A 12,192-nucleotide genomic window follows, 5' to 3' on the forward strand; every position below is an offset into this window, starting at 1 on the left:
TAAGATTCCACCTCACTCCAGTTAGAATGGTCAGGATCAAGAAATCTAATAACATCAGATGCTGGAGGGGATGTGGACAGGAGGGATCATTACTACACTGTTGGTGGGAGTGCAAACTCGTCCAACCACTATAGAAAGCAGTATGGCAGTTCCTCAAAAGACTAAATACAGATCTCCCCTATGACCCAGCAATTCCACTACTTAGCATTTACCCAATCGTGCAGAAAGAAGGGCATACTATATCCACTAGCACAACGATGTTCATTGCAGCACTATCTACCATAGCAAAGATATGGAACCAACCCAGATGTCCCTCAGATGATGAATGGATCAATAAGATGTGGTATTTGTACACATAGAATACTACGCTGCTGTCAGAAAAAAAAAATATTTCCCTATTTGTAAGGAAATGGAAAGACTTAGAAAAAATCATCTTAAGTGAAGTAAGCCAGACTCAAAGGAACATAGGCTCAATGGTTTCCCTCATCAGACATAATCAGTAGAAACTTGGGGCTCTCCTAGCAGAGATTTGCAATAGAGCAAAACCTAGATATATAAGGCCCTACAGTATGACGCTAAATGTAAGGACCTCCAGGATAAAGAAACAAAAGCCATATAGTGAGTGACTGTTGTCCTTAATGTACTGTTATCTCTCATCTCTTTTACTGTCCCTTGGTTATCTCATATTGTTACAATATTTCACCTTGTTATCTGATATATTTTATATATGCTTAATTGGTTATTTGAAATAGGGGAGGGTAGGGGGAAAATCAAGTTGTGCGGGGGGGGGGGGAGGAAAATGGGAACCATGACATGAGAAAGGGTATCAATATTTGTGAAGTAATGTATCTTCTATCTGGTGAATATAATGTAACACTTCTATTAATTACAATAAAAATATATGAAAAAAAGAGTTCATGAGGCCTAAAAATGATGTGGATGCTAGCTAGCCTTGATAATATTTAGAAAAGTCAAGAAAATGTCTGTCCATCTTCAGCTCTGAGACATATCGCCCTTTTCCTAACTTCCCAAAGGTCACCAATGTCACAGTCCCTAGAAGTCTCTAGAAACCCTTAAAAGAAATACTCAGAGCCTTGAGAAAACCACTGCTACAGAAAATAACTAATTTGAATAGGCTATCAAGTCATCAAACCCAATTCTGCAATCAAAGTGTTCTAACTCATTACCTCAGGTACTTTCCCATTGCCCTCCAATGAAGGCAGGACAAAGGAATGAAGAAACAGCTAGGCACTGGTGGATCATGCCTATAATCCTAGTGACTCAAGAGACTGAGATTTGAGAATCTCAGTTCAAAGCCAACCCAGGCAGAAAAGTCCATGAGATTCTTACCTCCAATTAAACACACACACACACACACACACACACACACACACACACACACACACACACACACACACCCTGGAAGTGGAGCAGTGTCTCAAGTGGTAGAATTCTGCCTTGAACACAGAAAAACCTCAGACATAGCTCTCAGGCCCAAAGTTTAAGCCCCACCACCAGCAAAGAACGAGGAGGAGGAGGAGGAGGAGGAGGAGGAGGAGGAGGAAGAGGAGGAGGAAGAGGAGGAGGAGGAGCAAAGAAGGAAAGAAAGAAAAGAAAAACAAAGAAAGAATGAAAGAAAGAAAGAAAGAAAGAAAGAAAGAAAGAAAGAAAGAAAGAAAGAAAGAAAGAGAAAAAGAAAGATTCAATTAATTCCTTGCTTTCCATTTTGAACTCTTATTCACAGATGTTATATAGATTTTCTTTATTTGGACAACATAGTTGAAATGCATCATTCACATATAAAAATCATTATGTAAAGGATAGTGTCTAAAATTAATTGACCAAGCTGGGTGCTGGTGACTCACTATAATCCTAGCTACTCGGGAGGCTGAGATCTGAGGATTGCAGTTCAAAGACAGCCCAGGCATTAAAGAACCACTATAAAACCAGAAGTGGGGCTGAGGCTCAAAGAGTAGGGCAGTAGCCTTGAGTTGAAGAGCTCAGGGACAGCACCCAGGCCCAGAGTTCAAGCCTCATGGTCCACAAGATAGATAGATAGATAGATAGATAGATAGATAGATAGATAGATAGACGGATAGATGATAGATAAATTTAAATGACTGATACAAGCAGAAACTTAACTGATTCCTCATATTACAAACTCAATTTGTTAACGTTAGAGTGAGAAGCCTTATTCAAAATACATAGATGTATTTGGCTAAGTGGTTAATTTGCCAGTCATTGGAAACACTATCCTTACCTTTAAAGAAACAATAAAGAAAATTTCAAGTTAGTTTGAACTAGCCAATATCCACAATGTTAGATTGTGAAAGGCAGTAAGGCTATTTTTAATCCCTGCAGTCATTGTTCTTAAGACTTGAAAAACTCTACTTCCTTTACTAGTATTCATGTCAATCTGAACTTGTTAAGTATAGTAGCTGTTGGACTCAGTATAGGTGTCTCAGAGAAGGCCTTGCAGTATATAAAGAACAGATTTAAATCTTTGTTTTAAAAAAAAAAAGAAAGAGAAGAAAATCATCCTCGTGGGCCAAGCAAGGTGGCTCATGCCTGTAATCCTTGCTACTCAGGAAGCTAAGATTTGAAGATCAAGGTTCAATGTCAGCCCAGGCACAAAAGGATCTGAGACTTTTATCTCCAATTAACCTCTAGAAAATGGGAAGTGGGGCTTGGCTCAAGGGTAGGGCAGTATCCTTGAGCTGAAATGCTCAGGAACAATTAGTTCAAGCTCCATGAACCACAGAAAAAAAAAATCACCGTGGGACTGGGCGCATAGCCTAGAGGTAGAGTACTTGTTTCACATGCACAAAGTCCTGGGTTTGATTCCTTTGTACCACATACATAGAAAAAGCTGGAAGTAGCACTGTGACTCAAGTGGCAGAGCACTAGCGTTGAGCAAAAAGTGTCCAAGGACAATGCCCAGACCCTGAGTTCAAGCCTGACTGGCAAAAAAAAAAAAAAAAGAAATCCTCATCCTAAAAATTTAATCTAGCCCCACTACCACATGTTAAAGTATATCCCTAATTTAATTATCAGTGGAACGCTAATTCTTTCCTTCAATTCAATAAACTCTCCACACACAGTGAGACCAAAGGAGGAGATTGTTAGGAGACAAACACAAATGCTCAATGTCCATGTGCCCCTGATCATATAAAATGATGTTTATCAAAATGAAGTCCAAGAAATGGAAACAAAAAGTTTTCTCTTCTTCTCTGTTCTTGTTTTCTTTTCTTTTTGTCTTGTTCATTTATCTGTCCTTGGAGTGGCAAGAGGGGACATAGAAATGGAGGGACCAAAAGGGAGCAATACAGCAGTGGTACTCACTAGACACTATGTTGAGAATAAACTATAAATTTGTGTGTGGGAATGGAAAGGAAAGACGGGGGCGGGGTAGCATTGTCCCAAAAGAAATATAGTCTTTATTTGAATTATGTAACTGTAACCTCTTCATAATCACCTTTGCAGTCACCATTACAATAACAGTAAAAAATTTAAATAAACTTTTTTTCCTAGAATGCAAGTTCTCCAGAAAACAAAGATCCTAGTTACTCATTGTCCAGAATATAAATTGACATTTTTTTGGTCAGTCCTGGGCTTGAGCTCAGGGCCTGAGCACTGTCCTTGGATTTTCTCAAGGCTAGAGCCCTATCACTTGAGACTCAGCACCACTTCCTGCTTTTTTCTATGTATGTGATACTGAGGACTCGAACCCAGGTCTTCATGGGTGCTAGGCAAGCACTCTACCACTAGGTCAAACTCTCGGCTCTAACATGTATTTTTATTTATTTGATAACACTTGATTGTGCCTTACAATGTATGCCAGTCATTGTTCTGTTCGCTTACTTAATAGTAATCCAGTCTTCCTAATCCAGCCTACCTTGTGAGATAGGCTGTACTATACTTGTATATATGTGAGGTATGTATTTGCCAGAAGTAAGGCTCAAACTCAGGGCCTGAGCTCTGTCCCTTTGCTTTTTCACTCAAGGCTAGAACTCTACCACCTGAACCATATTTCATTTCCAGCAATTTTTGGTAGTGAATTGGAGATAAAGGTTTTACAAACTTTCCTGCCTGGGATAACTTCAAATGCTGATCCTTACATCCCAGCGTCCTGAGTAACGAGAATAACAAGAATAAGCCACCCGTGCCTGGCAATCTCTACTGTTATCTCCTCATTATAGATAAGGATACCAAGAGATACAGAAATGAGGGACTTCCTTGGAAGATGGTTCAGTATGACACAGATAGAAAGGCTGGAATTTGAACCCAGATGGTCATGCTTAGCATCTGTGGTCCTCAGTTCTATACTCTGTGCCCTGATACCCTCAGAGTAAATCACACTCCATCATTTACTGACAAAGAAAGAAGGAAAAAATGTTAAGACTGGAATGCAGGCAAAGCATTTAAGGAAACTCCAAACCACTCAGAAGATCAGATCTAAAGGATAGCAAAGGCATTAAGGGCCCCTCTATGATTTGCCTCCCTAGAGCTTCTGGCATGATCTCCCTCTGCCAGCCTCAGCTGCTAATCTGAGCATGACAGCTTCTGCCTCTCTGGAGCCAGTATGTCCATTTGCTGGTAATGACAGCCCACTCAGTACAGCCTTTTCCTTCCAGGCCTGTTTTCCTCTCCAACCTAATCCTCACTCTTACCTGCCCTAAGAATAAAGCGTTGCTGATACATACCTGTTACACAGAAATCATAAATGACTGTGTAGAAACCAGATTTGAGTATAACCAGGGTCTGAGACTAGGGAATCTGACTCTGACTTGTTTCTTAATCATCCCAGTAAGCCATTTTTCCTCTTCCAGCCTTTCCTGCTCCCCTGCCTCAGAGTGGCCTGCCTCATCTCTGAAATCCTCCCTCACTTATTTTTATTGGTCTCACTCACCTAAAGGTTAGCTGTTTTGCCTCATGAGATATGTCATCTTCCCAAGAAACTCGAAGCCATCTGCAGGTCTAACACTTTACTGGTGATGGAGAGAATGGTACTTAAAACTGCCCACTCAAAATGAAATTAGAACAAGGGTACTCTAATTCTATCTATTTGCAAACTATATGGTTAAATAGATCATTTTAACTGCTTTAATTTGAATTACTGCACAGTTGTACTTTATAATCTCAATATCTGAAATGTGACACATTACACGCGGTTCATTTTTTAAGATGAAAGTTATATATGGACAATTAAACATTAGTTCTGATACCAAAAAGGCCACAATTTTAAAAGTATATATAATTATAGCTTAACATGAAAAGTACATAAAATGTACAATAAAAATAAATAAATCGCATATTTTTTTCTTGGCATCACTATGTAGAGATTTAAAAAATATCACCAGCAAGTATCTTTTTCTTTTTTTCTTAATCAGAATTTATGAAGTCAATTTTATTTAAATTAAAAACAAGAATTCTTCTTGAAACATGTAATATCAAACCTACTCCTCCATTTTTTTCCTCCCTCTTAATTTGTAACAGAGAGTCTAAGAAAATAAAATCTAAGGTTAAGGAAATTTCCATCAATGTGAAGAAAATATTTTCCAAAATTAAAATAACAAGTTCCTCCCTGGTTAACATAACTGATTTAAGTTGCAGATACATAGTTGCCCCAGAGATCACCTTCCTCCCCACGCTCTGAGAAACAGCCAAATCCACATCCTTTGTGGCAATTCATGAGTCCTCTATGGGACTACCTTCTTTATGAAATGCTGCACACACTACCAATGCTACATAAATACTTCATGATACATTACCCCGTCCTGGAATTTCCTGCACTATTACACAAAATCTTTTAAATGGTTCACAGTAAGCCATAAAATAATCAGATACAAAAGTAAGCTCTGACAATCCCTTCATTAACAACTACTTTTTAATAGCATTTTAGAAAATGTAGGGGTTCTACATCTTAATCTCAGGAGAGAGATTTACTATTTATATTGCTTTACTAAGAAGTTTTTAGAATTACACATGCATTTTTTTACATCAATTGCACAAGAGCCTTCGTATTGTAATCTGTAGTTAAAATTGGCCTGGTGGGACTGAGTTGGGAATGTAACTTAGTGGTAGAGTGTTTGCCAACCAGGAATAAGGACTTGGGTTCAAACCTCAACACAGAGAAAAGTAATAAGAGGAGGAGGAAGAGGAGGAGGAGGAGGAGGGGGAAGAGGAGGAAGTTAACCCTGGCATGATGGCACAGGCAGTAATTTCAGCATTCAAGAGGCTGAGACCTAAATCATTCAAGCCCACCTTAGCCTACATAGCAAGTTCCAGACCAGCCTGAGCTCCACAGTGAGATATTATATCCAAAGCAAAAAGGCTCAGTGGAGCTTGAAAGTATACCACTGCAACATCTACCAGAGTCCCATACACAGTGAAGGATTAATAAGATTTGATTGGCCTACAATGTGTAAAAAACTAACAATGTAGGTGCTTTCATATTAAAATTTAAGATGGAATGTTTCCATTTTTCCTCAAAAATATAGAAGACTTAGAGACCACAAAGATCTCCTATGGCTTTTAATTTTTGTCTTTTGCTGGTCCTGGGAATTGAGTTTCTTTTGCTTAGGGCTAGCATTCTACCACTTGAGCCATAGCGCTAGTTCCAGCTTTTTCTGAGTAGTTTATTGGAAATAAGAGTCTCCTGGGCTTTCCTACCTGGGCTGGCTTTGAACTGTGATCCTCATATCTCAGTCTGTTTAGTAGCTAGGATTATAGATATGAACCACAAGCTCCTGGCTTTCCTATAGCTTTTATAAAAATAAGAATAAACAGATTAAACTGGACACCAGTCAGTTACATCTGTAATCCTAGCTATTCAGTAGACTTAGATCTAAGGATCTCCATTTGAAACCAGCCCAGGAAAGAAAGTCCATGAGACTTATCTCCAACTAGTCACCAGAAAGCTAGAAGTGAAACTATGGCTCTAGTGGTAGAGCACTAGCTAGTAAAAGAAGCTCAGGAACCATGTCCAGGCCCTGTGTTTGAGCACCAAGGACTGGTTTAACCACCACACATATACTCCTAGTTTCAAACTCCATAATATGGGAGAGAACCATTCAGTAAACTGAAATCAGAAAAACATACTAAAATCAACAAATCAAATTTCCAATGAAGCAATGTTCCTCGTGTTGAGGGTCTTCCAGTATGATAATATATGAAAAAACACTTTCAATTTGTCTTAAAACATTATAGAACTATTAAGATCTTGTAATATTAAAAATCAGAGAAGGGGCCTGGAGTTTAGCCTAGTGGTAGAGTGCTTGCCTAGCATGCACAAAGACCTGGGTTCGATTCCTCGGTACCACATACATAGGGAAAAAAAAAAAGCTAGAAATGGTGCTGTGGCTCAAGTGGTAGAGCTCTAGCCTTGAGAAATCCCAAGGACAGTGCTCAGGCCCTGAGTTCCAGCCCCAGTACTGGCAAAAAAAAATCAGAGAAGGGTGGTATTCTTTTGGTTTGGTTTCTTTTGTTTGCCAGTTTTAGGGCTTGAACTCAGGACTTGGGCACTGGGCACTGTCCTTGAGCTTTCTGAAGGCTAGTGCTCTACTACTTGAGCCACAGTACTACTTCCAGCCTTTTCTGGGTAGGTGGCAACCAAGAAATAGAACCTGGGGCTTCATGCATCCTAGGCAAGCATTCTTGCTCTAGGCCACACTCCCCGCCCCAAAGGTAGTATTTTTTAACTATAGGAAATGCTAGGGGTTATTTACATGTAATTAGAAACATCCTCTATAATACAGAAGTGAGATTCTACACCCCACATCCCAAGTGTTGCTGCCTCTATTATCAAGATAAGCAACAGGCTGGTTGCCATTTTAAATAAATAAATAAACATACATATATACTGCTGACTTTACTGTATTTCTGCAAACTATGCATAGCTTTGCTTATTTGGAGCTGAGCCTACTGAAAATAATACATTTTTCAGTAGTTTTCCACTTGCCAGCTTTTGATTATCAAGGAAAACGAAGGCGAGTGCTGTGGAGGGAGAGCCTGCAGTGAAATGTGTCTGGTTTTCTTAAACCAGTGCCACTCACTAATAAGTTTTATGGTGGTTGGAATCTTTAGGCTTAGCTTTCTGAAACAGCCTCACTTTGTAATCTGTGATCTAGTCCTCAAGGAATCCCAACTTCCTGTGTTCTATTAGGCACTAAACTCTCACTAACTGCCCGTTTTAGAAACTTAAATCTATCAAAAATAAAAATAAAACTCAAGAAAAACCCAGAAATCCCAGAAGTTTTGCTTTCCACTTGGCCTGAATCCCATTGAACTAGCATTGAGGGTTGGTCAAGAAAAGACTGCCATCATGTGGCCAAATTGAAGAACTTACTACAAGAAGAGCAGCCTAGTGGAGGAGCAATCCAATGGATAGGAGCCACCACTTCCCGCCCTCCCAGCATTCCCAGGGCCTGTAGTATACTGTAAGAAGTACAGTATGTACATAAAGAAACTACTATATTAGCTCAGCCTGTAACACATCACTCAATATTGAGGCAAGAAGATACTAATTCAAGGCCAGCCTGGGTAAGATCCTGTCTACGCATGCATTATCTCTCTCCCTCCTCTTTTTCTCCCTCTGTCTCTGTCACTGTCTCTGTGTTTCTTTCTGTATCTCTCTTTCTCTTTCTCTCACCACAAAATGAAGAGGAGGGGATAAGGCAAGGACACACAATGTCTTATCTCAAACAAAACCTTAAGAGGGATGGAGAGTAAATATGGACTTCCTCCCTCCTTGTCTCAATTTTTTTCTGGATTTAAGAATGAAGGAACTGAAGTTCATAGGATCAAGTAGCTCACTCAAAAACCCCAACTGCCCCTTTCCCACTAAGTGCTTCCTCTTTCTCTGACAAATGAGTTCAGCCATTCCTGCCTCCAGATTTCTTACCTTTTTCTATAATCTCTTATTAGGAGAGTGAGAAAATTCTAGTTTCTTTGAGCCAAGAGAACGCCTACAAAATTCCTTGTCCCAACCCTCTGCACATGTTTAAGTTGTGTGGTGAAGATGCAGACTTCCAGTGATGTTTAAGAGAAGTTTCAGCAATAAAGGAAATGTACCCATATGGTAGCTACCGGACTCACATGACTTTTTCTGTGGCTTGAACTTGGGGCCTCGGCACTATCCCTGAGCCTCTTTGTGCTAAAAACCGGTGTTCTACCACTTGAGCCACAGCTTCACTTCAGTCTTTCTCTGAGTAGTTTATTGGAAACATGAATCTCATGGACTTTCCTCCTTAGGCTGGCTTCAAACTGGGATCCTCAGATCTCAACCTCTTGAGTAGCTAGAATTATAGGCATGAGCCACTGACATCCAGAGCCTAGATTCACATGACTTTTAAACATCTCAAAGGTGAGTACGTAATTGAGGACTTACAGTTCATTCTGACTTTTAAACATCTCAAAGGCAAGTACGTAATTGAGGACTTACAGTTCATTCAATTTATTCATTGAAATACAACTGAAACCTGTGGCTATAAGACAGAAGCACTTCAGAGAACTGTATCCCTAATTCACTCCAGAATGTTATCAGATTGGCAAAAAAATCCACTTCAAAAGGTATGTTCTTGAGGACAGTATAGTAGGATTGCAAAGGGTGCCCATAGATAGAATTAAAGTCTCTACTTTCCCAGAGAACATAGTGAAGCCTGCTGACATAGAAACAGACCAACAGAACATAGGAAGTGGAGCTCAGCCAGGAATTGGGCCTAGTGGTAGAGTGCTTGCCTAGCATGCATGAAGACCTGGGTTTGATTCCTCGGTACCACATACATAGAAAAAAGCTGGAAGTGGTGCTGTGGCTCAAGTGGTAGAGTTCTAGCCTTGAGAAAGCCCCAAAACAGTGCTCAGGCTCTGAGTTCAGTCCCCATAACTGGCAAAAAAAAATAAGTGGGGCTCCCCTCTCTGAGGAGAAGCTACAGGGACGGGTTAGTGGGAGACTTGCACAGCCTTAAAGGTTGAGAAGCATGAAAAGTGAGGAACAGGGCTGGGAGTTTGGCCTAGTAGTAGAGTGCATGCCTAGCATGCACAAAGACCCAGGTTCAATTCCTCGGTACCACACACATAGAATAAAAACCAGAAGTGGTGCTGTGGCTCAAGTGGTAGAGCTCTAGCCTTGAGAAAGCCCAAGGACAGTGCTCAGGCCCTGAGTCCAAGCCCAAGACTGGCAAAAAAAAAAAAAAAAGAAGAAGGTGATGAAGAAGGAGAAGGAGGAGGAGGAGGAGGAGGAGGAGGAGGAGGAGGAGGTGAAGAACAGAGAGGAGAGATCAGTAACTACACATAGGATTCCATGAAGCCCCATCCAGGAGGGACGATTAGAATTTTATTAGGACCAATTTTGCATATAAAAATGAAAGTGGGGGTTGGAGATGTGGCTTAGTTAGTAGAGCACCAACCAATGAGCAAAGCATCAGGAATTTGAGTTCTCAACAAAAGAGAAACAAATAAAAGAAAAATAGCAAGAGGAAAAAAGATAAGACTTTGGGAATCAGTAAATATTTGAGATAACCAAAGGTAAGAGCTGCTGGATGCTGATAGCTTGCACCTATAACCCCAAGAACTCGGGAGGCTAAGGATCAAAGGTCAAAGGCAGCCCAGACAGAAAAGTCCATGAGACATTCATCTCCAATTAACTACCAGAAAGCCAGAAATGGAGCTGTGGTTCACAGTGGTAACAGCACTAGCCTAAAGCACAAAAACTCTTCGGACAGCGCCCAGGCCTGAGTTTAAGCCTCAAGACCATACATGTACTCACATGCGCTCACACTCACACACACATGCACACACACACACAAATAAGAGATTATTCAAATTATAAACAAAAAGAAACAGAAGATTTATTAATGCAGCAGATAGTTGTAGAAATGGTGAATGTTTGCTGAGCACGGTGGCACATGCCTGTAAACTACTCAGCAGGCTCAGATCTGAGGATCAAGATTCAAAGCCAGCCTGGGCACTAAAGTCCATGAGACTCCAATTAACCACTAGAAAATTGAAAGTGGCTCTGTGGCTCCTGGGTTAGGTTAGCAGCCTTGAGCTGAAGAGCTCAGGAACAATGTCCAGGCCCAGAGTTCAAGCCCCATGACCAACAACAAAAAAAAAGGTGAATGTTTGAAAGTTACTGATGTTGAGGCTCATACAATTGACCAGATGAAATTCAGACTGGAAGCCTGAGAAAGTGACAGATGAATGTCAAACTAGACATTTTTGTTAAGAACTGCAGAGTCGAAGGGGTAGAAACAGGAAGAGGGTAAGAGAAAGGATCTAATGAAATGGAAAATGGTCCCTTTGCAGAGACAAAGGGAAAACAGAGATGAAAGATCCAGCTAAGAGGTGGGACAGTGGTAAAAGGGCTTCTCACTGAATCCCTGTATCTCCTTCAGTGAGTACTCTCACCTTCTTCCTACATTGCCCTACATTCAAATAAAAGAAAATAAGAAAAAGAAAACACAAAACTTGTCCTAACCTAGCCAAGAATTTTTCTAGCCTTGCCTGACAAATTGTGGGTTGGACATAGAGTCCAAACTGGGCAGGAATAGATCCAACTTTCAATCTTCCTAAAACTCTATAGTGAAGAAAAATAGACACATGCCTGAACACAGCCACGATCACCTGATGATTCAATATAGATGCTTTATATGCTGTTTGAAACACAGAAGGATCCACTGTGCCCCATTAAGCATCAGGGCGTGAACCCTGCCTCCCCTCCAGGAAAGAGGCCTCACTAGCTATGGAGGTTGAAAGTCTGAGTGTCTCCAGCCATGCCCCAGCGCAGCTACCTTACCCGCAGGAGCACAGGTCACAGATACACTTCCTCTTCTTCGGAGCCATCCTCTCAAGAGCATCCGGTGCTGTTACTTCCTCAGTGACCTCAACCGCCTGGTGGGGTGGTCTGAGTCTCAAGAGTCTTCGCAGATGTGAATATTTGCCCTAACTCTAAATGATCCTTTTGCCAAGTCCTGTTGCTGATTCCCTTTCTGAAGCAGGCCTTGTGCAAGTGAGCTGCAGGGAGCGTGGACAGTCTACCGCCCAGACGACCTCCCTGCACAACGATGGCTCTGCCTCTGCTGTGGCACCCATGCACCACAGCGGCCTGTCGACCCCCAAAAGCAGCTGGACCCAGGACCACGGGTCCTCTGTGACATCTGCAAAGCTTAGAAAGGGTGTGTCTTACAGTGGCGA

General features: G+C 41.0%; 1 protein-coding gene across 1 annotated transcript in view; it reads right to left on the reverse strand.

The window, feature by feature from the left end:
- The window catches only part of Saxo1 (stabilizer of axonemal microtubules 1), an 85,781-nt gene extending 73,621 nt beyond the window's left edge, over positions 1-12,160 (reverse strand). The window contains exon 1 of the mRNA XM_090330034.1: positions 11,795-12,160. Within this exon, the coding sequence (XP_090186160.1) occupies positions 11,795-11,841 (47 nt within the window). The 5' untranslated portion in view covers positions 11,842-12,160. The remainder of the gene's footprint in view (positions 1-11,794) is intronic.
- Between the last annotated feature and the right edge of the window lie 32 nt (positions 12,161-12,192).

This window comes from Megascapheus bottae, chromosome 3 (assembly GCF_031878675.1).
Source record: "Megascapheus bottae isolate mThoBot1 chromosome 3, mThoBot2.hap1, whole genome shotgun sequence".
In the NCBI taxonomy this organism is placed as follows: domain Eukaryota; kingdom Metazoa; phylum Chordata; class Mammalia; order Rodentia; family Geomyidae; genus Megascapheus; species Megascapheus bottae.